General features: G+C 40.4%; 2 protein-coding genes across 6 annotated transcripts in view; one reads left to right on the forward strand and one right to left on the reverse strand.

The window, feature by feature from the left end:
- EML6 (EMAP like 6) overlaps positions 1-8,138 on the forward strand; it is a 283,824-nt gene extending 275,686 nt beyond the window's left edge. For all 3 annotated transcript variants that reach the window (XM_066267137.1, XM_066267140.1, XM_066267139.1), the window contains exons 38-43: positions 696-868; positions 1,278-1,440; positions 3,030-3,133; positions 3,984-4,137; positions 4,520-4,620; positions 6,259-8,138. In XM_066267137.1, the coding sequence (XP_066123234.1) occupies positions 696-868; positions 1,278-1,440; positions 3,030-3,133; positions 3,984-4,137; positions 4,520-4,620; positions 6,259-6,283 (720 nt within the window). In that variant the 3' untranslated portion in view covers positions 6,284-8,138. The remainder of the gene's footprint in view (positions 1-695; positions 869-1,277; positions 1,441-3,029; positions 3,134-3,983; positions 4,138-4,519; positions 4,621-6,258) is intronic.
- A 212-nt stretch (positions 8,139-8,350) lies between these two features.
- Positions 8,351-26,938, reverse strand: part of RTN4 (reticulon 4) — an 84,888-nt gene continuing 66,300 nt past the window's right edge. For all 3 annotated transcript variants that reach the window (XM_066267141.1, XM_066267142.1, XM_066267143.1), the window contains 6 exons: positions 25,689-25,896; positions 20,624-20,762; positions 10,469-10,538; positions 9,951-9,997; positions 9,694-9,752; positions 8,351-9,335 (listed from right to left, as the gene is read on the reverse strand). In XM_066267141.1, coding sequence (XP_066123238.1) covers positions 9,293-9,335; positions 9,694-9,752; positions 9,951-9,997; positions 10,469-10,538; positions 20,624-20,762; positions 25,689-25,896 — 566 coding nt within the window. In that variant the 3' untranslated portion in view covers positions 8,351-9,292. The remainder of the gene's footprint in view (positions 9,336-9,693; positions 9,753-9,950; positions 9,998-10,468; positions 10,539-20,623; positions 20,763-25,688; positions 25,897-26,938) is intronic.

Raw genomic sequence — 26,938 nt, forward strand, 5'->3', positions numbered from 1 at the left:
CAAAGAACAGCCATGCAAAAAAGCCTAAGCGTGGCTATATTATAAGCAAGTTCACAGTTATCATGATGCTGATTATTAACAGCAGCTATCATTTTTATTGAATACCTACTACATACCAGATGCTTCACATATACTATTATTAATGCTTACAACAACCTTGCAAGACCAGTATTAATATCATTCTTCTTTCAAATGGGAAAATGGAAAAGTAAGTTAACCAAACACACCCAGCCCAGTGAGAGCCAGGATTCAGGATGTGAACAGAAGCGGAAGTGCAAACTCTTACCTGAACAATAATAGGTTAGCAATCTAGGGCCGGAGGGTCAAGGTTGGCCTGCTGCCTGTTTGTCAAGTTATATCACTCTTTCATTAAAGCAGCGTCTGTAGCTGCTTTTGTGCTACAACAGCAGTTGAGTGGTTGCCACAAATCATATGGACCCCAAAGCCTGAAATACGTCCAAACCATTTACAGAAAAAGTTCGCCAACCCCTACCCTAAACCATGATGTGTCTCACGCTGCTGTCATCAAAACCGATTGCCCACCTAGCTCCTCAGGACAGTACCTAGAAGCAAGCACTTTGGAGGCCGACAGTGGCAGCAGACGTAGCCTGGCTGCCCTGCCTGGGACAGGGTCTGCCCTGGAGACCAGCGGAGGCCGCCAAGGGCTCGGGTGCTGTTACTTTGTATCAATGTAGAAGCTGCTGAACAAGGTGAATCTGGGCCACGCAGCCAGGTGTGCAGCCTATAGCCCTGACGGGGAGATGGTGGCCATCGGCATGAAGAATGGAGAGTTTGTCATCTTGTTGGTGAACAGCCTGAAAGTTTGGGGGAAAAAACGAGATCGGAAATCTGCTATCCAAGATATCAGGTACATAGCAGGTGCTCTGGGCAGGGAGGAGAAAGGCATTCTTCCAAGGGGCTCCCATTCCAAGGGCCATGGCTGGAATGAACTCATTTGTAAGAAGGTCCCTTTCAATAAGCCAACTGTGAAAGGAGTCCCTCTCACACATCCATTCTCAGACATACCTTTACTGAATTCCACAAGAGTGTGGTGAAAACCTCTTGTGAAATGCCCTTCTGCAGAAGCCTGCACACATGCATTTCCTTAGTGCCTCAGGCTCTGATCCAGAGAAACTGTTTAATTCTCTATAATGTAGGAGAAGCTAAGTGAGTAATGAAGTGAGATCTCACTGCTGTTGAGTCTGGGAGCCTGTCCCAGAGCACACCTCACATCTGACCAGCCCCCAGTGACCTTGCTCTTGGATTGCTTTTTCTAGAATCAGCCCAGACAGCAGATTCTTAGCCGTTGGGTCTTCGGAACACACAGTTGACTTCTATGACCTCACTCAGGGCACAAGCCTGAATCGCATTGGCTACTGCAAAGATATCCCGAGCTTTGTCATTCAGATGGACTTCTCTGCAGATGGCAAATACATTCAGGTAGCTTCAGCTCTACTGTTACCTGGGGCAATCAATAATAACAGCAATAATAGCAAGGGCTTCTATTAATCGTGTGCTTACTGTGTGTCAGCCAATGTGCTGATTTACTCTTTACAGAAACCCTGTTAGGTAGTTACTTTCCCCATTTTGTAAATGAAGAAACAGGCTTAGAGAATTTAAGCAGGTTAAAGAAATAGGATTTGAAATAGTCGAGTTCAATAAGAAAAGCAGGAAACACAGCTCTAATCATCTGTAATCCTCCTCATCACCTCGCCTTCAGAACTTCCTAGGTTCCAGTTCTCAGGCTGCACTGAAGTTGGTCACTTCTTATTCTTTTTTAATTCCAATCCAAATCCTACTGGGTAGTGTGGCCCCTTTACACCTGGGACCTGGATTCCAGATAATGGGCTGGATGGAGTGAGAGCTCATCAGTGGGTCCAGGAGGTAAGGGCTGGTGGGAACTAGCACGTGGATGGGATAGAGGGCTCCCACCCTCGAAATTGCAGACCAAACAATTTCTCCAGCACTCTGAACAAACAGTGCATTTGTGAGCTGCAGTTGGATGTTCACTGTGAAAGGAGAGAGGACATGTCCATTATGGGAAATGTAATAAATGAGGTGCTATGGCAGGCTTTGGACAGAATGGTCCTGGCCTCTGCTCTCCTGGGGCTTGCCTTATATATAAAAAATTAAATAAATTTAATAAATTTATTTTATTAAATTTAATAAAAAATTAAAAAAGTTTGCTGTTTAAAAACTATTCTTTTTCATTTTGCAAGAACTTGTTAATGGAAAAGACAAGCATTAACCAGATGGTCACAAAATATAATTACGAATTATTATGTTCGGAGAAGAAATAGTGCAGGATGCTGTGGAAGCATTCAATAGGGCTGAATTTATACTCATGTCCTTTCTGCATCAGTGGTATTTAAGCTGAGCTCTGAGGATGTGGAGTCAGCCCAACAAACAGGGCTGAAATATTGTTCCAGGCTATCTGTCCAAAGGCCCTGAGGTGAGACAGATCTCAGCTCATTCCATGACCTGAGATGTAGGCAGCAGTCATTTTCTGGATAATGACCAGTTTCCCCTAGAAGATTCTCAGAGAAGCAAGGGTCAGGCCCTACAGCTTCCACAATCATCTATAGCAGTTGTGAGAAAACTAGCCTGCCTTCTGTACCAAAGAACCGTGGCTCTCCCAGAGCAGGGATTCCCAGACTTGAGTGAGCATCAGAATGACCTGGAGGCCTGGTTACAAACAGGCTGCCGGGCCCCACTCTCTTGAGTGTTTGATCTGGTAGGTCTGGGTGGGGCCCCGGCATGTGCATTTCTAACACATTTCCAGAGGATGCTGATGCTGCTGGTTGGGAACTCCCCTTGAACCACTCCTGGGGTCTTTGGGAAATAGTGAGAAATTCTGTGGGAAAACGCCCTGCTCACGTGAACTTGGGCTGACCAGGGTTTTGTAGCCTGCAGCTGCACTCGGGTTTACAGAAAAGTCCTGGGATGGGGCGGCTGGGCCAGTGGTCTGGGAAGCAGCACAGCAGAAGGGGAGTCGTGGGCTGTTGAGATGGTTTCCTTCCGCTCTGCAGGTGTCAACAGGAGCCTACAAGCGCCAGGTGCATGAGGTCCCCCTGGGGAAGCAGGTAACCGAAGCCATGGTCATTGAGAAGATCACCTGGGCTTCCTGGACAAGGTGACTGGAGAAAACCACTTTTATTTTTTATTTATTTATTTTTTTAAAGATTTTATTTATTCATTTTTGAGAAGGGGGAGAGAGAGGAGGGGGAGGAGCAGGAAGCATCAACTCCCATATGTGCCTTGACTGGGCAAGCCCAGGGTTTCGAACCGGCGACCTCAGTGTTTCAGGTCGATGCTTTATCCACTGCGCCACCACAGGTCAGGCACCACTTCTTGAGGAAAAGGTCACAAGGGAGTCTCTTGTCTCAGGCTAAGCCTCCAAGTTTGTATGTAGCTGGGCTCTGAAGCTCAAAGATAAAGGTATCTTTTTTATTTGGGGGGGGAGCTTCTTGGTACCAGTTTGAGAGTTTGGATTTGATCTGGCCTGGGCATGCAAAGTCCCTCCTTTTGTGTAATCCATCCTACAAATCCCCAGTCCTGTCCAGCGAGCACAGGGAAACCATCCCCAGCTCCTGACGCCCTTGTAGTCAGCAAGAGGGAGTGGGAGGGTGGCCCTGCCAGCTCCGTAGGAACAATGCCTCGCCAAGTCAAGGGAAGAGAGGCCATCGACCTCTGAGCTCGAAGGAGTCCCCACTTTCAAACATACACTCAGGAGGACTATAGGGAAGAGGGAGAAAATCAAAGATGGGAGTAATTTTCTTTTAGTTGTGAAAGGGGCGCGGGCAGAAGAGAACAGTAAGAGCTGGGTCGAGGGGGAGGGGACAGATGCTTTCCTGCTGGAAGAGCCATGTGACAGTCTTGAATTTTGTCAGATACTCCTGTCCCTTTCTCATCCCTGAGAGGATGCCTGACCGCGAGAAGCCGTCTCACAGGTCTCCTTCTAACACTTCTTCCTGTTGGAACAGCATTCTGGGAGACGAAGTCATTGGCATCTGGCCGCGAAATGCAGACAAGGCTGACGTTAACTGTGCCTGTGTGACCCGTGCTGGCCTGAACATTGTCACAGGAGATGACTTTGGGCTGGTGAAGCTCTTTGATTTTCCATGCACAGAAAAATTTGTGAGTCTTCCATGGAGTAACCTGCCGCACTGCCTCCGCGCTCGCCCTCCTCCTCCGCGCTCGCCCTCCTCCTCCGCTCTCACCCTCCTGCACTGTGAGGCGGCCACAGCGGGGCGGCCATCTAGAATCTAGCCCTGTGGCAATCTGGCAACCCTCACCCTCCATCTCCCCTGGAGGAAAAGTCCTGGGAGCTGGGGGAAGGGCAGACGGTGGGGTCGTGGGGCGAGGCAATGGGAAAGCCAGTGAAGGGCTGGTTGACAGATGCCCAGAGCAAATGGAAGGAGGGCGCTGGGAAAGGGCTCCGAATCCTTCAGGGGAAGTGCTCCATGGTTCCTGGCAGGAGCAGAGTCTCTGAGCTGTCTCCACTCACTTTTGCTCACAGGCGAAACATAAGCGTTACTTTGGTCACTCGGCTCACGTGACGAACATCCGTTTCTCCCATGATGACAAGTATGTGGTCAGCACTGGAGGAGATGACTGCAGGTACCACCCTGATTAATTGGCTGCGATACTGCGAGCCTGCTCCTCACTCCTTCCCCCACCCCACCTCAAGCATCCTGTGGCGCTGAGGGGGCTGGTAAATAGGAAATTCACTGAGTCCTATGAAGACAAGACTTTCCAAGTATAAGGGATTTAGTGTCTGGCGATCCCCTACCCAAACCTTCGCAGGGCTGTGTCCGCTAGAACTGCCCTGGGATTGGAGGTACATGCAGGGCATGTGGTAGCTGCTCTGAGCTTCGCTGGATGGAGGAACAGGTAGGGGATAGACCCAAGACGGCATATTTCAGTGGGAGCTCTTGAACAGCCCATAGCATCATTCCATACAGTCAGGCTAGAATGACCTTGATCTATAGATCTTTTAACTCATAACTTCCAACTGATCACAAGAACTCTTAAGGTTGATGATGAATCCATAACTAAAAGAGGTTTAAAAGAAATACTGAGCCTCAGTTACACTGAGAAACCAGCAGAGCAAGTGTTCCCAGTCTCCACAAGCGATCAGGGGAGGGGTGTAGCCGTTAGGTCCTGTGCTAATTAGCAGCAGAACCTCAACCAGCTATTGGAACCCTGGAGCCAGGGCTCCGTGTAAAACGGACACATTGCTCTCGGAAGTGTGACTGGTCTTCCAGTGTTTCTGGAAGCACCCCTTCCGGCCTGCTCTAGAGAGGATACCAGCATTTCTAAGGTGGCTTGCTTCTGTCCCTCCACCAGCAGGACGAGCTCATTCTAAGTCACTGGCTTCTCCACATCCAATGTAGTCCTAGTTGTGGTCCCCATCTAATGTAGTTTACTGCAACGTGAATATTGGTTTCTGTTCAGCCCAAGCAAAACGTTTTTGAGGGGTGGTGGGGGGAGAAGAAATGCATGCATTCCAGATATTTTTCAGTGGTCTGAGTGAGGTTTTGGAAGAGGCACTGTAGAGAATTCCTACCAAAAAGCACTGTGTAGAAAATGGCCTCAGAGGATGCTTTCTGGTGGCCTGTCTGTGAGCACCCACCTCTGATCTACTCTGCCAGCTGCCAGCACTTAGAGCCCTTCAGATAGGACTGCCAGCTCTCTGTGGGGTGTTGTCAACACCCATCGAAGGAGCACCAGCCACACTGGAACAAGCCAGCAATAAGAGGCATAAAGTGCATCTGTCACCTGGTCACCCCAGGCAGGAGAGACAGGTGACTTTTGATTGCTATAAAAGGCAGAGCAGTAACCTTTCAAACGCAGGGCCCCTAGGCCTTCGTCTCTGTGGGAGCCTCCCGGGATCCCTGGCTCTGCACTGAACTCTAGAAAGGCTCTCCTGCTCAAGTGGAGTTGATAAAACCTTTTCAGTAGTAACAAGAGAGATAGTGTGAAGTCAGACTGCCAAAGTCCTCAGTCAGTACACACACTGGCTGTGTGAAGAGCCAAACCAAAGGAGGGGGGAGACTTTTAAAAATTTTTTGAAAACCATAGATCTTTAATGGGTGGCAAGATCCCTGGTTTGCCTTTTTATCCCCTGAAAGTGACATTGACACGTTCGGTACATCATCACTTGAGCCCTACTCTGAAGCACTTGGTAAGATTGTTTTTGTCACTTTATCAATGATGTTCAGCCCTGTAAAGTGACTGTCCAATCTGCACTTTCAGTGTATTTGTGTGGCGCTGCCTGTGAATGCCAGGACCCTCTTTCTTGCTGCTGCCACTCCCACCCAGCAACTGCAGAGGCAGTGAAGGCACCTCCTCGCCCAGGCCGCTGGGGAGGCCTCAGCGCTGCAGGCCGCGCAAGTGCCTGTGCTCGTGAAGTGGTAAGACTGCCCCCACGCTCGGGAAGCTCCAAAACTGTGATGCCAAGAAGGAAGGTCAGTTCTAAAACGTTAAGACTGTTTGCTTCTGTTCCTAAGACAAAAGACCGGATGTACTAACACTGACAAAAAAAAAAAAAATCCTATCTGATAATGTAGCCCACTGACAAAATTTAAAGCCTCAGTTACCCTAACCAATATGTAGCTTTTAATTTGCATCAAAACTTTTACAAAAGATGTTTTGCTATTGTTTCTATATACTTTAAAATTTTCATTTTTACAAATAAGTTGAACAAGACAGCTTAAGTTAGATGCACCGAAATTCTAGAACTATCGATAGCCTCTGTTCTCCACATTTAGCTTTCAAAACCAAATGAGCCATGTATAAACAAGTTAAGAAACTTAATTTTTTAACATTTCGTTTGCAGAGTTTTATATCCGTTAAGTGCCTTTGAAAGTTTCCAGTTGTGTGGGCTGCTATCTCACCTCCCACAAATTATCTCCTTTCTACATATGGTGCTAAAACTTCAAAACTGAGGAGGGCTACAGGACCCTTAACAAACCCTGGTCTGTCACCCATGTCACGTGTTTAAGGCTTCTCAAAGGAAGGACACCAGCTACCTGCTTGGGAAATAGTGGCTACAGGAAGGTGAGCAACAAAGGAAAATTCAGGAGGGAGGAAGTAGAATGAGTTTTTATTATGTTCCATGCCAAACCCACAAAATCCAAAACAGAATTCAAATAAAAACAAACCTCTACTCTAAAACAGAAAGCAAAATAAATAAAAGCTCACCTGTTTCCAGGAGGTTGAGCTGATTTTTCTTGTTAAATCTAAAAGGTAATAAATGAAGTGACCTGAGGCTCACTGGTCACTCCAGAGTTGGGCTGACCTGACATCACTGATTTGCTTCTGAACTATGTATATAGGTCGTCCAGATTAAAAACAAAAAAAATCTCTACAGAACAAATTCTTAAGCCCAAGCAATACTTGATAAATCAAGATTATAAAACACAATAACCTTAAGAGTTCTCAGAGTTGGTTGGATAACCAAATATGACTTGGACAATGCTACCTAGAAGATAGCTCAAACCACCTCTGTCCGACCTTACACCTGGCCGCCCACGGGCGGGAGGGGCTGACGGCACACACTTAAGGTAGGGACTGTGACTGAGCACATGCATACCCACAAGTCCTTCCAGTGAACTGAAATTTTGGATCTTGAGTTACTGGCTAGTTGCAGTTGTCAGTTTAGCGAAAAGGTGAAATGAAGCATTTTCAATTAAACAGATTAACATGTACCACAGAAGTGCTTCAGCATTCTAAATGGATTAGATCATTAAGCTATTTTTATATGCCAACTTATATTAATGCCTTACATTAATCCACTGATAGGTTGTTGGGCCACAGTTAGAGTCCCCATGCAGTCCTAATTGTTTTCTGTAACCATGTGACTGGTGATGCTGAGTGATGACCACGTCTGCCTATATTGTACCACTGACCTTTCATACTGGTTGCCTCTTGCATTGAAATAATCATGTGGAAGAACAATAAACTGAGCAGTGAGGATATGTACAACTATATTTAAAGAGCAATAGTGTCTGTGTGTCAAGAAAACTTCTTAAATCTTACTAGTAAACATTTATATGTTATGGTTTTATGTATGTTCATAAATCCTGCACTGTATTCTATGTTAAAATATTGGTGCATGAATTTATTTTCAATTATCAAACTATAAAAATACATAATTTAAAGACATTTTGGTATGTGTCAAATAAATTTGAATATGTAAAAACATTTCTTTTGTTTTCAAAGTAAACACAGTTGCACCATTAACTGAACACCTTCCTAAAAACCACACTGGTTGAAGCAAAGTCTATACCCCTTTGTGTGGACTTTTAATCTGCTGCAGTTTCATGAAACGAAAATACCAAACATCTTTTAAGTCTATAAGCTTTATTGATACTTCGCTTTTACAGTTCACAATGCATTCCACAGATTTAGTTCAGTACAGCTTAAACCACAATTGTATAAATCTTCATTTTATAACTTCTTGCATAACAATGTTTGATATTTGCAAACAACGTTTTTGGAAGCATTAGATTCAGTCCATAGATTCAGAGTTTGTGATGAAATTAACTACGGTAAGTCTGTGCGATGAAGTTCATATGGTGAGTTCTATGTGCATGGCATCATTTCATGTGGAAAACAGATGGTAGTGCTCTTACAAATATATTTTTTTCTGCTTATGTATTTGAAACTACACATGTATAACCAATGACCCAGAAATATCAAGCACTGTGGGGAATCTGGAAGGTAAAGGTCTAAGCATAGTAAAACACTATATATAGATATATATATATAATCTATATTTACTTATATTGGCAATTAATATAACAGTAAAATTCACAATACACCTATAACATACCAGAAAGGCAAGCTTGTTCATTCCTGCGTTAGTGGTATGATCTCGTCTAAACATTTCATTTCAGAAACTGCATCAGTCTACACAGACCATACACAGTGCACAAACTGTGAAAAGGGTTATTTTTTTCAACTCCACTTTCTCTGCAATCCCCACAATACAGCAAGACTACCTGCAACAAAGTATAATATACAGCTTTCTCAGATCTTTTTTTATTCACCAGTGCCTCACATAGGAAAAACAAGTATGATTACAATTTAAATCCATACATAGCAGCTTACAATACTTAAGATGATGAACACATGGCAGTCAAGACAGGTGACTTTTCCTTAGACACTGCATTGCTAAAAATAAAGATCTGTGAAACTGCAATGTCCTCCCTGACCCTCCCCCATGTAATCAATGAATATCCCCTTTATAGATAAATTCCTACTGTGAATTATTTCAGACTTTTTTTCATTCAGCTTTGCGCTTCAATCCAGGAATTTTTGCTTGGATCCTACAAATAAAAAAGGTGAGGGGGGATGTCAATGTAAAAATTTTAAGTATTTTGTTTTCTCCTTAAAATACTATCCTTTAAGAACAACTTGTATAGTACTCGTGTACAAGAAATGAAATTCTAAGGCTTTCAAGCTGTAATTTTGCTACGTTGGCTTCATGAATTAGTTTTAAACAAAGCCTTAAATACACATAGAAATAAATTAGAAAAAAAATCTTTTAGCAATTATATCACACTTTAGGTGTGAGGTTTGCTGTAGTCTCTATGGCTGAATTATGAATGAAAAGACTGCACTGTTCTCAGTCTACTACACTGCATTCTTAGTAAAAAAAAAAAGTTGCAGATTTTAAATACTTACTTAGCCATAGCATCTTTGACATTCTTATTTGCAAGCCCTAGATAATGATCTATCTGCGCCTGAAAGAGAAGTATGAAGGATTTATTAGAAAGTTACCTAAAGAATCGGATTAACCATTACAATGACCCAACAAATTAAAGGTGTGAACAACCGTGTTTCTCACTTTTATTAGACTTTGGAAACTGGCACTGTTACATTTCTAAGTTCCACATAATAAAGTGACCTCTGTATTCTGAAATCTGCAATTAAGAAATTACCTGATGTCGTTCATAAATAACAGGAACACTGAAGAGTGAAATCAGAGCTGAAAAAGAAAATATAGAACCTTTAAAGTAAACTGGTATGATTTAGGGAACAAACACTGAAAAGCCATCAAACTGGCAACACTGCTAAGCTGTGTTCCTAATGAATGAATAATACACGGGCTTTCCTGGATACAAATAGAGCCTCTCCAGAGCAATGAGTTAACTGAGGGAGGATGGATGCAAGAGCCATTCCTGGCTTCTAATTATGCCACACAGACTATAAAGATATAGGTGGGCTAGGTAGATTTACAAGTGTACCATCAGATAAGGCCACCCTTGTTCTGGTTTATCACTGTTAGCTGGAGCACTCTTCAGGAACTAAAATAGCATTTCAATTAACAGTATCAGCAATTAAAGAAATTACAAGCTCAAACATACCTTCTCTATTTTTCCTACTATGAGAATATTCTCCAATAAATCTCTAAGCTCCTTGCACATAATTTTTCATTCCAATGCTTTAGTAGACTTACCCAAAATCAGTAGTGTCAGACCATTGAACAAGGCACCAACATAGGTAAATACCCACATCAACACTGCAAACTATAAAAAAATAACGTTAGCCTAAAACAAAATTCAAGTGAAGTTTAAGTTTTCAAATAAAAGCATCCCACTTAAATGCCAACATAGTAAGAGGAGTAGTCCTTGGATACTTGGTAAAGTAACATGGAGATTTTTTTTTTTATAAATAAATTTTTATTTTAATGGGGTGACATCAATAAATCAGGGTACATATATTCAAAGAAAACATTTCCAGGTTATCTTGTCATTTAGTTCTGTTGCATACCCATTACCCAAAGAGAGATCTTCCTCCGTCACCCTCTATCCAGTTTTCTTTGTATCCCTCCTCCTCCCCCTCCTTCCCCCCCCCAACCACCACACTCCTGTCCATGTCTCTTAGTCGAGATTTTATTTCTAAGTCACCAATCTCAATTCAAGATTTCAGAATCCTAATTAAAATAACAGATTTGCTTCATTTGTACTGTTGGTCAAATAAGTTTGTAAAATATTCTTATGTTTGCTCGCTTATAGTTTGCATTGGGGGCTAGGCAATGCCAAGTATATGTGGTCTGTGAAATTGCAAATTACCTTCCTGCTTGGGAGGGGCCATTGTTTTTGTTAATGTTTGCTGGAGGAGAGGTTTTCACACCAGAAAGTTTTGAAAAGAGAGAGAAGAAGGAGAAGAGGCAGAAAGAAGCCATGTTTGCAGAGTGAGAGAGGAGAGAATGCAGAGTGCTGAAGGAGAAGCCATGAAGCCATGTTGGCAGGGAAAGAGAAGGTGTGCAGATGGGGAACCAGAGCTGAGGGGCTTTGAGAGCTTCCCTAAGACTGGCGGGGCCTTTGATTCTCGGAGAATCTAGGAGAATCAAAGAAGATCCTCCTGGTTGTAGAACCAGAGAATGTGTTAGGGCTTTGTGAGCTCTGACTGAATGAAGAGGGAAGTGTTTTCCCTGTGTGTTTGCTCGTCGGCCAGTGTGAGACTTGAATAAAGAAATGGCCCACCACTTTTTGGCTCCACTGTTTCTTTACCATCTGCCCGAATTCAGTGGGAACCTGCATGTGCATGGCCACGATGGCAGTGGCTGCTGGCCTTACAACTACCAAACAGTCCTGTTTTCTTGGAGATCAGAAAATATGCCAAAGGTTAATAACTCCAGTTCTAATATCGCAGTTAACTTTAAATGGGAAGACTGAAAGGGTATTATGAGAATTCACTATTAAAACTGATTTTAAAGTATGAATAAATTACTTGACGATCTACAGGAACTGAATAATTCAGACATTAAAATCTCATATCTGAATAAACAACAAAGGGGCAGGGAGTACTTATTATCAGGGAGACTAGGTGTCAAGTACCAAAATACCACCTGTAGCAGTTTATTAAGGACCAGAAGCACTGTTTGCACAGTGATACATTTTAACAGCCATAATTAACCCTGGGAATGAGGACTCACACTTCTATACCTATTAATAAAACTGACCATTATTCATTAGCCACAGCCTTCTTTATTTTACAAACACTAACATAGTTCTTATATATTAGTTTCAGCACTGTTTTAATTGCTTTACAAATATAAAGTCATTTTTTCCTCTTGACAGCCTCACGAGGTAGGCACTATTATCATAACCACAGCAGATGCAGACACAGAGAAGGTTAATAACCTGCCCGAGGTAAGATTTCACTGTCCCCTATTCATCAAATAAGGCAGTTAGGGAAAGGCATTGCTTCTAAAACGTGATTTCATTTTGAGAAGTCCTTTATTCCTCTCCATACTTGATTCATGAATGGCTGGACAAGAGAATTTTGATGTTCTCTTCCAGTGCTAAAGCTTGTTGACATCATGTGGTATATAGACTCAATGACAGTTCAAAGCAGTTCTTAAAGACTTGTAAACACAAAGTCAGTCTGGATTTGTAAAAATACTCATACCAGCAATTTCTTTCCTTATTAAACGCCTTTGTGTGTCTGGCAATTGCTCTGCACTAATGAACAAGTAACAAAAGTATCACCATCTACAGGGATTATATATATAGCACATATAACATGGTGTAAATGAAAAGGAGAGAGGAGTTAGCATCTCCAATTTCTAAAGCAGGGGTTGGTGAACTTTTTCTATCAAGTAAAATAGTAAGGTAATAAACATTTTAGGTTTTGTGGGCCACAAGGGCTATCACACATTCTTTGAATATTATCTTTGAATATTCTTTGATTATCCTTTACAAATGTAAAAAAACTATTCTTAGTTCCCAGGCTGTACAAAACAGGCCATGGGCCTGACCAGGTGGTGGCGCAGTGGATAGAGCATCAGACTGGGATGCGGAAGACCCAGGTTCAAGACCCAGAGGTTGCCAGCTTGAGCGCGGGCTCATCTGGCTTGAGCAAAAAGCTCACCAGCTTGGACCCAAGGTCACTGGCTCGAGCAAGGGGTTACTCGGTCTGCTGAAGCCCCACGGTCAAGGCACATATGAGAAAGCAATCAATGAACAGCTAAGGTGTCACAATGAAAAACTGATGATTGATGCTTCTCATCTCTCTCTGTTCCTGTCTGTCTGTCCCTGACTATCCTTCTCTCTGACTCTGTCTCTATAAAAACAAAAAAAAACCCCAAAAAACAGGCCATGGGCCAGTTTGTTCATTTGTTCACCCATAGCATACGTTTCTTCATATCTTTCTTCACTCAACAAAAGCTGACTGCCTACTATTTGCTGGGTACTGAGCAGTAATTATGGTGTTCAAACTCTAATAAGCTTGTTTTACTACAGGTCAGGAAGACACTTTGGACTCCTCCACCCACTGTCAGTTCTACAAATAGCAACACTCTGGCTACCCCTACAACTGATTTTAATTAATGTTCAGGGTAACAAATTCAAACATTCTTAACATCTGTCAATGGAAAATCAAAAAGGAAATGCTGCCCTGGGCGTAGCAACTGCAAAGAACACTGGTAAAGGGCTGAAGTATGACTCTAGCAAACCTTTTCCCTCTCACATAGTTTTACAGACTCTTGTTGCAGAAGCTAAATATAATTTCTGCACTTGAGCAAGTTCACAGAGCTATTTTCATCTATCACCATCCACAAGTATAAAGGGAAAAGGTTCTACCTTCTGCATTTTAGAAGAAATTGCTTTAGCAATAAAGTCATTCTGTATGACAGAATTCAGATACTGACAAAGCTAAAAAGAAGTCCTAATTTAGCCATTAGGTCACTGACAAGGCCCCACTCCAAATCCATAAGGAGAGAAGCCTGAGAGTTCACACCTGGGCTGTCCAAGGGGCTCGATGTCACTACACTTGCCTCTTGGAGGATACTTCTTAAAAGCCAGGCTTTCCAGAGGCAAAGAGCGGAACAGAGGGAGGCCTCCCATGTCTGTGGGCCTGGCAGTGACATAAATGCATGGGCCACGTGAGGACTGTGGCCAGGACAGGCGCCCTCCCTCTCCAGGAGGCGCAGCCCCGCCGGCAGCCGGCAGCCGGCAGCCAGGGCTGCCAAGCTCTTCCATTTAAGAGAAACCAGAAGTTCACAGTTTTACATGCTACGTCAGATTTTTTAAATGTTGCAGCTAAATTTGGAGAAAATTGAACACTTCAGACACCCAAAACAAATATACTGGGTAAGGTAATATACTCCCAGAGAATACTGTCAGAAGAGAAAGGAGCTGTGGTAAGAACTAGCACCCAGCAGGTGCACAATTACTGTAACTGTTACATAGGAAACAGCAACTACCATTTTTCTGAACTTACATTAGGTCAGTTAATCTCATCATAACACCAAAAGTTAAGTGCTATTATCCTTACAGTGGAGGAAACCAAGATGCAGAAGGATTGATGCACCTGGACAGCATTATGCTAAGTGAAATAAGCCAGTCAGGGAACAGGTATCATGATTCACTCATACATAGAATCTAATGAACAACATGAACTAACAAGCAAAAGAGACAGACTCACAGAGAGCAGGCTGACAGCTGTGTGTTGGGGGGCTCTGGGGCTGGCTGCAGGTAGTGGTAAAAGGATTAAGGAAAAAAAAAAAGAAAAACCCTCATGGACACGGATGGACAACAGTATCATGACTGCCAGGGACAGATGGACAACAGTGTCATGACTTCCAGGGACAGACGGACAACAGTGTCATGACTGCCAGGGACGGACAAACAACAGCGTCATGGCTGCCAGGGACGGACAAACAACAGCGTCATGACTGCCAGGGACGGACAAACAACACCATCATGACTGCCAGGGACGGACAAACAACAGCGTCATGGCTGCCAGGGTTGGGAGAGGAACAGGAAAGTGTGGGGGAGGGATAAAGGATGGTGGGCGGAGACTTGACTTGGTGGGGTGAACACATAGCATAGTGTGCAGATAACGTGCTGTGAACTGTGCACCTGAGGCCGGTACATTTTTGTTAACCACTGTCACCCCAACAAGTTCAATAAATGGGAGATAAAGAGACAGAAAGATAAGCAAGCTGCCAGACCAGAGGTCACAGTGATCTTAGGTTTATCTGACTCTAGAATCTACCTGCTCTGCTATACTTTAACCCCACCTAAAGTAACCATTATAAATGGAAATTTATCATGAACGTGCATGCTATCATAAAGAGGCAGAAAACAGGTCACTTTTTAAAAAGCCGCTTATTTTAGACCTACAATTTCTATGCGATGCCATGGCAAATACTTTGCAACACAGCCAATGCAAACTAACCGTGGATGTCAAAGCTCATCTCTTTGGGCAGCAATGAAACTGAAGGAAAAAGGACAAAGTCCAGTGAAAGTCTAATACGTACTTACTGAAAGAGGGCAAGGGCCACGTCTTGTTTGTCTTTTATCCAGAGGAATTAAATTTGACTGTGTAACACATACCTCATTAAAAAACTCTACAGATTTTTATTAGATGACGTCTCAGTGGGGGTGGGGAGAGCATTTCTAAAGGAAATGAAGGGAAGGTGCTTAACAGAATGTCAGATATTACTTTAGCAATTCTGACATTTTCAAATGTTTTCTGCACTTTTAAACACAGAAGTATTTGATCTTTTTTGAAATCTCCAGCTTCATTCATTAATATCACTTTGTCTCTACATTTTCTCCAACTCATTTCCCTTCTAATTTTCTGTGAACCGAAGAAACCAGAAAGGAAACTGTCAAAACGTGTATGTTAATAACTTTGTAAGCGCCCGAGGGCTAGATCTGATGTTCTTTTGGGTCAGCTATTTCTGGAGTTCAGGCCCTGTATTGCTCACTTTCAGATTTAAGACTGTATTCTGGAACACTGGCTGGCTGATATTCAGGCAACTACAGATAAAATTTTTCTTACAATTTTAACATGTATTTTCACTGAAAGTCACAGAACTGCTGTCATACAGAATCTAGTCTCTATCACCCAAAGCCATGTAACATAAAAGAACCTTTGCCTAAAACACCTGCTCTTATTATCTAGTGAATAAAATTATTAAACTTTTTCTTGGGATTTTAGGTTTCAAAAGTCAGAAACCTTCTAACAAAGCTCAGGGCCTCACTCAAGAAGCCAGAGCGAGCCCAGCAGGGGCACCACGTGCTTTCCTTTTACAGTAGGGAGTGGGGTGGGAGGGGAGAAACTGCAGCCCAGGGTTTACAGCTTAATGCACTTTTAAAATCCGAGCTCCTCCAGGCAGTATCCGCAGAAAAATTAAATCACAATTCCATGGGGTGGAACCCCTCACTCCCCCTTCCCAGGTATCAATAAACTTTATAGCTTCCCAGGTGGTTCCAATGTGCAGCCAGGACTGAGAACCACTGTTTTGAAACAACAGCCCCTATCAAAGGTCCCTTACATAGAAGGTCAATCACAGAAATGCAATTAAACCTTAACTAGGTGGTTTAAGTTTGTTCAAGTATCTCATATGAGTGTTCCAGTGTTATTTAAACATAGTTGTAACAAACATAAACATGTAAATAACAAACATCAGGTTTATCCAGCCTCTTTTTGACTTCTCAGACACTAATAAACATACATTAGACTCCACAAGAAAAGGATACATATACACAGCTTTTGCAACTTAATTTTACTAGAGAACATTCCTCATTCACTTCCCCTTTCATTCATTCTCCTCCCCACTTTATGAAATATAACTTTAAAACAAAGCCTGCGTACTGGTCAAAACATTTGGGCTGTGGTGAAATTTTAAAATCATGTTTGAAATAAGTTCTACTGAATTAGAAATTATTTTGTCAGTGATTTTGCCCATAATATTTGCCTAGAATTAATCAAGTGAGAAATGGATTGTTGCTCAATCTATGGACACTTTAAATCTTTTCTAGGACTTAGAAGCTTATTGTGAATTGCAAAGAATCGAAACAAATGGACTGATTACACAGAATTTAAAAGGAAAGATCTGCAAACACATTTTTATTTGTCCAAGTCAAGCACCCTGGGGACCTAGGCCAGGCCCAGTGACAACCACCATCTCACTGCAGGTCTATGTATCATAGGCCCAATGAACGCTGGAACTTGGTTATTTCTTCAATCGCATTTGAAAGAACAGGCTCCTCCCTCACACTGCCCCCAAAAAGGTAACAAGCGAGAAGAAAAATGTTTCAGTGCTAACAACAGTAGTGGCTCTAAAAATTTCAATTTCTGAGGAAGAAGGTTTCAAATAGAAGTAGAGGTAATTGTGACCCAGAATCTAGAAAGGTAGATTATATAAATATGAGGGCACCAAAACCATCTTTTAAAATTTTGTTTAAAAGCTATTATTTAAAATAATCAACATAATATAATGTTTATTTCCTAATTTTTTTAAAAAAAATTATAAATAAAACTAATTTCCACTACATTGTCTTGAAATTAGGGTACTTTTCAATTTCCCAACTATGAATCTTAGATCTAAAATCAAAGTAATTCCAATCAAAAGCTAGTTCCTATTAAAATTAAAATGTTCTACAAATTCATCTGGTAACTGGAAAGACTGGAGCTATTAGTAAACTTTCCACAAATTTAAAATCTGAATATAAGGAAATAAATATATTCAGGGCAAACTGATTTTTCCTTTAATTTGAAAACATAAAAAAAAAGAATGAGAATTACAAAAAATTTTTGCTCGCTTTAGAGAGAGAGAATATGCCTTTCCTACCAGCTGCTGTAGCTAAAGGCAAATACAGTAATAAAAAACCCCAAAACATTTCCTTTTTAAAAATGCTCTCTATATAAACAAAAAGTGAGGAGTGACAATTGCTCAAGGAGCTCTCTCTAGAAAGAGAATACTGTTAAGTCATTTTTTTAGAGTCCAAGAGCATTAAATTCTGTATCTGCTCTGTTCAGTACACATTCTGAGTGTTCGCCTGTGTTCTAGCGCCCTTATTCAGTGGAAACACACGGATGGACTCTGTACTACTCGCACACAATGGCATGAAGAAAGGTTCACTGAAGTCACCCCTGTAGCAGGAACCACAAGGGTTATCAAGGAAGACCTTCCTCCTACGTTATCAGAGCATGTACTCATCACCTTTGCATTGGAGAAAAAGATCCCCTGCTTTATTATTTTCCCTCGATAGGTTTTGAGACCTAAACGCAAATTTCAACAGCACTGTTGTTATCAGAGGGGAGGGGCGGGGAGAAAGAAGAGGGTCAAGGGGGATAACGGAGATGGAAGAGGCTTGACTTAGGGTGGTGAACACACAGTACAGCATACAGATGATATAAAACTGGACACCTGAAACCTATATGATTACCCAATGTCACCTCAATAAATTCAATAAAAAATTTTAAAAATGAACACAAAGTTCCTTCTATGTGCTAGTATGTTGCAACTATTACTTATTTGGGTCCCTGAAAGAATCACCTTCAGAGGAAGTCACCAAGCCGCTTTCCTTGAGCTCTGGACGTGTCAAAAAACACAACACAGGAAAACTATTCATATAAATTTTCTTCATTTACTTTTTCTTTTCAAAAGTACTGCTAATCCATAAGGAGAAAAAGTAGTAAACTATAATTTTAATGCAAATCTTTTTTCCCCAATATTAAAAAACAAAGAATGTTTTAAAAATATAAGAAAGCTTCATAAAAATAAAATGTTCCAGAAAGTAAATCTACCTCAGTATGTGCCACGTTCTGTTACTTTCAAATCAGTAGTCACTCAGGGCAAGAATGTATCGAGTTCAGTTTCTCCCATTTATGCTAGCTTCCTCATGAATAACATAATTGCTTTAAAAAAAAAAAAACTAAGGTAATTTTCAAAAGAAATTTTAAAATGAGATTTAACAAAAAAATTTCTTTATCTCATAAAATTTATTCATAAAATTTCCTCATACCCTTTTACACACTTGTGCAGAACAGATTTAAAGTGTTTTTTAAGCATTTAATCAAGCTTCCTCTAATATTTTCTCACTCCTCTAGCTTTTGCAAATAATTTCCACATCTATATCATTGCCTACACATAGGGCTGTGTATAGATGACAATAAACTCTGAAAGAAAAAATAACCATTCTTTTGACTAAAGATAAGTGAAATTTAAATTCAAACTTGTAAAAACTGGAAAATAATGACTCATTCTCAGATCAATTTGTTTTGCTTTTAAATAGCTTTCTTCAATAATGCCTCTTCTCAAGAAAACTATTAAATTATAAAAATATATAGCTGCCTTCTAGTTAAACTATGCAAATATGAAGGATGACTTTTGGGTTATATCTGCTGCTGTTTTCATTAAATCTACAAAATCAATGACTCCTCTTCTCTATCAAGCATCCTGATGCCTTTATTTGATTGAAGTCACCCCCTACCAGTGCTAAATTCAGAGAGGTCCTTTGCTCTTTGAAGCCCTGTATCACTAATTACAGTGTTTCTTCTCAATCAGTTTCCATTCACAAACCTTTCATCTTAAACTGTACTTATACCTTCTTCTCTGTAATTAATTACTCATTCATGTTCTACCCCAACGATCAAGGTATAAAGAGCAACATCACACTTCAATGAACAGGAACTGGTTTCTTCTAGGACCCATGTGTACAAGATTCTATTTCATTTACTCAAAAATTTGTGTTTCCTTTCAAAACTAACTGATGAGCTATCCCAAATAACCATGATCTATATTTACAGACTGATGTCAAAGCACTATTACAAATAACTCACCAAACACAAGCACTCTATACAAAAAGAAAGAATAAGGAAGAAAAGGAAACTAATTTATTACCATTAATGTTACTAGTAACTAACTGGGGTTCCAAGTCAAACTGAGAGAGTACAGAGCTGAAAATAATGTCCATCTATTGTTTTTTAAGGCTAAGATGTTTGTTAAAAGCAACTTGGGCATTTAAACCTATTCTGACCAGCCCAGAAATTGTTTCACTGGGTCTAAAGGACGAATTACTCTATTGCTGTATCTCGGCTTGCATGATAAATTGCAAACCAGCACACTACTCTTGGAAAAGAAAAATTATGATAATTAGTAATATAGTACATTTCTACACAGGCTTAGATTGGAAACAAGTCTATCTTAAGCAGAGTCACAGGCAATAGCACAGAAAACACAAACAGCAAGTCCTCTGTAAAGAAGAAGCACTAATGTCCCGAAAGCCCCAATGCTTGGGGCTCATGTTACATGACTGGTTATTGGTTTCAGTCATTCTGAACTTTGGGAGAGTTTATTTGCAAGTTGAAACTCTAACAGCTATGTACCAAGATCCAAAATCTAAAGAAAAACTTCCAACAATTACTGACTGAAGGTTAGCTGAGGTATATTTCATATTAAAACTCTTCCAGAATAAACATGCCCCCCCAAAAGTCCAAAATATTAAATAGCTTATGTTTGTATATGAATCACACACAATGTAAGAAATTAAGTGCTAGACTCTAAAACAAAAATCCAACATTAAATCACATCTAGTATGAAATCTATTCACCTTTGTCCTTCTTCTTATTCCCTTTAATTTTCTCATTTTTAATTTTTATGCTTTCCGAAAGTATGACTTTATAAAAGTACTACTTTCCTCCATCTTAAATATCTGACTGGATTCTGAATTTTGAGGCCCAAGTTTACTGTAACATGATTTCATTAAGTTTTTATCATTTACCTTAATATAGAAAAATAGAATGACACTCCTAACTTGCTTGATATTAAATTCTGGGTATGTCAAAAATAAAAAGCAAATATACTTACCTTCAGAGAATCCACTAAATCATCAACTAAAAAGAGGCGTCTGAGTTCTTTTATCGTGCAGTTCACATGACCAAGAGCAGAATGACTGTATTTCTGAACCAACTCCTCAGAAATAGCGACGTCAGATTCCAAATATGCCCTAGGAAACAAAACACACCACAATTGTCACTGATTGGAGTGGTTCTGCCTAGATGTCTGCATTCAGCAACTACATATCTGTTAAAGGAGAAATTAATAAAATATTTTACTATAAAAGCCTTGTTTCTAAATTAAGCACAGTGTAAACATTCATTCACCGAGTAAGGGGTACGCTATCATCTGACGAGCACAGAAGAAAGGATGTGTTTTGAAGCCAGACTGACCTGACCTTGAATCTTAGTGTCTGCCACTTGGTGCTGTACCACTGGGAAGTGTAGTCTTCCCTCTAAGCCTCAGTCTCTTCATTTATTAAATGGCGATTGCCATGAGGGTACAATGAGTAAAGTGCTTAACACAAACAGACACAAAAAATTACTCTGTAAATGGTAGTCACTATTATGGGTTTTTTTTCTTCAAGTTGACATCATACAATTTCATCAAGTTTTTTGACAAAGATCCTATTTATTTCCAAATACTACACTCTCTCAACCTAATCTTTAGGGAAAACTGCCCAATATGTCAAGCCCCAGGCAGTGAAAGGCCGTCAAAAGTATAGTGGCAAACCCAGTAAAAAAAATGTAGATGTCCTAAATCTACATTGAGATGGCTGGCATTGTTAAATCTAAGAAGATAATTCTAATGTGCTGTGTGTGTGAGTGTGGAGGGTCAAGTCTGCAGGAATGCAAGGAACTGCTTCATTAGTTATTATTTCAAAGAAGCCATTTTATCTTGGCAAAGTAGAGCCAAATCAAAGTGACGGGCATTCTCCTGAATCTACTGGAAGTAGTAGTTCCTTATTTAGTCATTCATCATTTTCCCATGTCAGTGGACATTAGTTACTTATATTAAAAATAACATTCCTCTTTGATAACTCCTTTTCTCCAATTTTACCTCTGCAATGCACCCCCAATATGTCTCCTCATTTCTATTCACTGTGGCATCATGCTAGTTTAAGTGCTCATTATTTAAAGTGGAATATTATATCAGGATCCAAAGAATTCCCTAATCTGTCAGCATTCTGATTCATTCCCTTCGGCCAATGGCAGATTAGTTTTATTTGAGCTCCCTAGATAGTGCTATTAAGATGGCACACAGGTGGGAGTTAGGAGAGCTGCTGTTACCTAACTACGCAACCCTGCAAAACATATTTAACTTCTCTAGGTCATAGTTCCAACTTCATATAAAATTAGAGAAACAAACCTTCCTAAATCCCTTCAGTCTCAAACATTCTGTGATTTTATGGTTCCAACTTTTCAACCAGCACCCTCCTAAGTCTTTTCAACCTTATTTTCCACTACTCACTATACTGCAGCCAAAAATGAACCACTCATCAAACATTTCAATCTTACTGCCTTTGTTTTCCCAGCCCACAATGCTCTCCTCTCATCTAGTGGTGATAACATAGCCAGTCAGTTGGCCTCATCTCAAATACCGCCCGTACATGAAGCCACTTCTACTCTCTCTTCCCCCACAGCCTATTATATAACTCTAACGATGCTTCTTTTGTATTACCTTTATAGTACTTACCATATCTAGCCCTGAAATATGGACATGTGTATACTTGTATATTTTGCCTATTATAGTATAAACTGTGAAGGACTAAGAACATATCTTTACTAGTACAATGGTCTAGCACACAGTTTGTTAGTTTGTTATTATTAATGAATATTAAGTTGTTATCAAGTTAAAATTGTTCTAAGATTCATATCTCCTCTTAAATTAGCAGTAATTTATTTACGCAGCTTTGAGAAATACAGAAAAGCGGCTGACAGAACTTAGGCTGGTGTTCTGCTTCTCCGTACCACTAATTTTGTTCTTGCTGAGAGATGCCTGGCCTGCAGGCACAAAGACGACGTCCTGTAGATGTTTACGTTTGTTCAGCTGGCATTTATGTGATACTAATGCACTGCCACACTGTCATCACTTGTTTCCTGACCACAGGCGTCATGTACAAACTGCACGATGTCATCTTCATTAGTGTGACTGCGGAAGTTGGAAAAACTGTCCAACAGGCTTAAACTGCCATGTTGGTTGCATATGCGTTATAATGGCTATAATGACTTAGCCTTTGAGCTAAGAATAAAGTGTTTCTAAGGAAATAAAGAAAAACTACCAGTTTTTTCCAAGTCTTTAAAATCCAACAATGTATAAAATTTATATTGTAGATAATTCAGAAGTTTTAACTTCACAATGTTTTTATATATTTCTTTTTTGTTGTTGTTGTTGCAATTATTTATGCATTCATTGGTTGATTGGTTGATTCTTTTTTTTTTATTAAATTTAATGCAGTGACATTGATATATCAGGGTACATATGTTGAGAGAAAATATCTCTAGATTATTTTGACATTTGATTGTGCTGTATACCCCTCCCGCAAAGTTAAATTGTCTTCTGTCACCTTCTATCTGGTTTTCTTTGTGCCCCTCCCCTCCCCTAACCCCTCTCTCCTTCTTCACCCCATCCCCCCTCCCCCAACCCCCCGCCCCTGTTTTTATATATTTCACTATAACTAATTAAAAACCATATTCCTTTATGGTTTGTGAGATGATATGGCTCTGCCACATCAAAGTTGCAATTTCAAGTGGCTTCCCCCTCGGTAAAATGGAGTAATACCATCTATCTCATAGAGTGGCCTCTGTAAAAGGCCAGACACATAAGAGCCAGTCAATAAATACTGGATTCTCCCCTAAACTTATGTCACATTGTTACTTCATCAATATGAAGGGAAAGCTAGAGAGAAATAAATCACTAGTCTTTATAATAAGCAAGATAATTCAGTAGGTCTCTTCCTGGATACTGTTAAAACTAATTTAAGCCTACCCACTGACATCACTGGATCATGTTCCAGTTAGTTACATACTCATTCACGCCCAAATAGATACTTGTCTTGCCAAACTAGTTTTTATATTTTTATAACCTATTTGGAAAAAGTGGTCGTATACTAAATAATTAGAGAACAATTCAAAGCCATACTTAGTGCAACAGAAGTTAACTCTCTGATCATTCTGAGTCAGGGTTAGCTAGGTAGCTAGGACTTAAAACCAAACACAGAACCGAATAAAACACATGGTAAATTAGGGCATCTGGGGAGCTAAGAAGGCAGCAGAAAATGGGCACAAAACCCTAGAAGGGATAAATGAAAGACAAGACAAAGCTATCTGGATTTCATCCTATAATGAACAGAAAGTCACTACCCCTAAAAATGTGATAAAAGTGCTATTTGAGAAAAATTAATCTGACATCTGTAAAGAGTTAAAGTAATCTGAGATAACCAGAAACCAGTTTGGTAACAAGTGAAGTCTAGCCAGGGGTAGGCAAACTTTCTATAAATGATCAGGCAGTCAGTATTTTAGGGTTTAAATTCCATATGGTCTCTCTCACACAACTCAACTCTGCTGCTACAGCGTGAAAGCAGCTAAATGACTGAGTATGGTTGTGTGTCAGTAAAACTTTATTTACAAAAGCTGGCAGCAGACTGGATTTGGTCCATGGCTACAGTTTCTGGACTCTTGTTCTAGACTGAGAGAGCAGAGAAAACAACCAAATGTTGTTATTTTGTTTACTATGAAATGGAAACAAAAATAACATGAAAACTTTAGGATAATAGTGGTGCTTATGTTGTTATTTTGTTTACTATGAAATGGAAACAAAAATAACATGAAAACTTTAGGATAATAGTGGTGCTTCTGATGAAAATTAACAAGTTTGAGAAAAAAGGTTCATTTAAAGACATGAGTTAGTGACCGTCCAGGGCTGGGAGATAGTGACCACTAATGGGTATGAAGTGGGGGTTTTTTGCTTTGGTGAAAATGTCTGGAATTAGATGGTAATGCTTGTACAATTCTGTGAACATACAAAAAAATCACTGAATTTTATGTGAACTAGATCCCAACTTTTAGAAAGGGGTGGAAAACCATGCCAACTGTGAAGTGATGCAGAAGACCCAAGCTAAGAGTTGTACCATTCATCAGTTAGACACACGGTGCTAGTGTGTGTGCTTGTAAAACTAAGGGCAGCAGGTGGTGGTTCAGAGACAAGGAAATGCTGAAATAAAGGATCTCTCCAAAGGATAATATGGAAGTATGCCTGAGGGAAAGAGAAGAAGAAACTGGATAAAGAATGGTAAAAAGAGACACAGGCATGATGAGAAACCATAACAGAAAAAGATAAACACACTATTGGAAAGAACGGTATTTCTCTTATCAGATAGTATAAAATGTAAGCAATAAAGAAATAGAAATCACCATCCTAACCATGTTAAAAGGATATAGCTTCCATTAAAATAAAATTAGACAACCAACTCCTACTTCTAATAAATAATATTACTACTAAGTAGTAGAGTTAGGCTAATGATATATATACCCAGTCTTTTCCATCACAAGCCTATGAAATGACCTTGAGGAAATACTAAAAGCATCTTCATATAGTTTAGCAAAAAAAAAAAAAATTTTTTTTAAGTGAGAGGCAAGGAGGCAGACAGACAGGCTCCCACATGTGTTCCAGCTGGGATCCACCCAGCAACCCCCCTACTGGCAATGCTCTGCCTATCTGGGGCTGCTGCTCCGTTGCTCAGCAACCAAGCTATTTTATCACCTAAACAGCAGCCATGGAGCTATCCTCAGCATCCAGGTCCAACTTGCTCAAACCATTCGAGCCATGCCTGCAGGAAGGGAAGAGAGAGAAGGGGGGAAGGGGTGGAAAAGCAGATGGTCACTTCTCCTGTGTGACTCGACCCAAAATTGAACCCGGGACTTCCACATGCCAGGCCAACACTCTTGCTGAGCCAACCAGCCAGGGTACAAAAAATTGTAATTACTTTTAAGCAGTAACAGATACATGCTTATAACTCTAGAGATAGTAGAATGAAGTCTCAATACAAATTGTTTACAATGTTGCTGAAGTTTGCCTTGTTTTCCAAACATCTCACCTGAACGGGTGGCCTTCATCTGATTTCTGGATAGCTTGGATCACACCCTTATATATCCTAAAGCTGATAGTCACAGAGAGCAGGGCCAAGGCAATGTAGGCCGTTACACTCACAATGCTGAATACTGTCAATGAAAGCAACAGGAACAAGCTGGCACCAAACACCACTCCAGTCTTCTTAATGTCTCTCCAGTAGAGGAGGTCAACAACTAAAAATGGAAAGAGAAGAAATCTGAAATTAGAACATTATTTTATTTTAACCATATGGCTTTGACATATTTATGTTTGCTACACACACACACACACACACACACACACACACACACACGTCCCTAAAGTCAAGCCAAAACTTAAAATGTTAAAGATTAACTTTATACCCTACATTTTAAACCCATTCTAACTTGTGTATTAGAATACCTGCATCTACTTTTATTTACTATAAAATGTTTTTCATGCAAATCCTGTGTCCAAATCATTCAAGCTATAAAAGTTTATCAACTCTCAAGCCCAGCACAGATCTCAAATCCAAAAGTTTTTCTGAAAAATCATCTTCATACAATGTGTGTATATACAGATATTCAAAAAATGGAAAAAAGTCTTAGCACTCACTAAAATGAGATGCCTCAGTGTCACACTGTATCTTCAGAAAAATCACTAATTCAAAAAAATGTTGAGAATTTATTACTAAAAACTACATGAGTTTTACAGCTCTGCTTTTAAGAGATTGCTCTTTAAGAAACTTAACATTATAATCTAATCTGGCTATCATTAAAGCAAAAATTTACTACTAAGAAAAAGAAAAAAACAGCTTTTAGGTTACCTGAAAAGCTATTTCATTCACGGAGTTGATAAATATAATGTCATAAAAATTTAGGTGTCACCCTGGCCGGTTGGCTCAGTGGTAGAGCGGTGTGTGAATGTCCCGGGTTCAATTCCCGGCCAGGTCACACAGGAGAAGCGCCCATCTGCTTCTCTACCCCTCCCACTCTCCCTCCTCTTCTCCTTTCCTGCAGCCAAGGCTCAATTAGAGCAAGTTGGCCCTGGGCACTGAGTTCCATAGTCCATGGCCTCTGCCTCAGGCACTAAAAAAAAAAGTGGCTCTGGTTGCAACAGAGCAAGGGCCCCAGATAGGCAGAGCAAGGGCCCCTAGTGGGCTTTCTGGGTGGATCCTGGTAAAGGAGCATGTGGGTGTCTCTGCCTACACTCCTCTCACTAAAATAATAATAATAATAATAATAATAATAATAGATT

Source organism: Saccopteryx bilineata, chromosome 3, assembly GCF_036850765.1.
Source record: "Saccopteryx bilineata isolate mSacBil1 chromosome 3, mSacBil1_pri_phased_curated, whole genome shotgun sequence".
NCBI classification, from domain to species: domain Eukaryota; kingdom Metazoa; phylum Chordata; class Mammalia; order Chiroptera; family Emballonuridae; genus Saccopteryx; species Saccopteryx bilineata.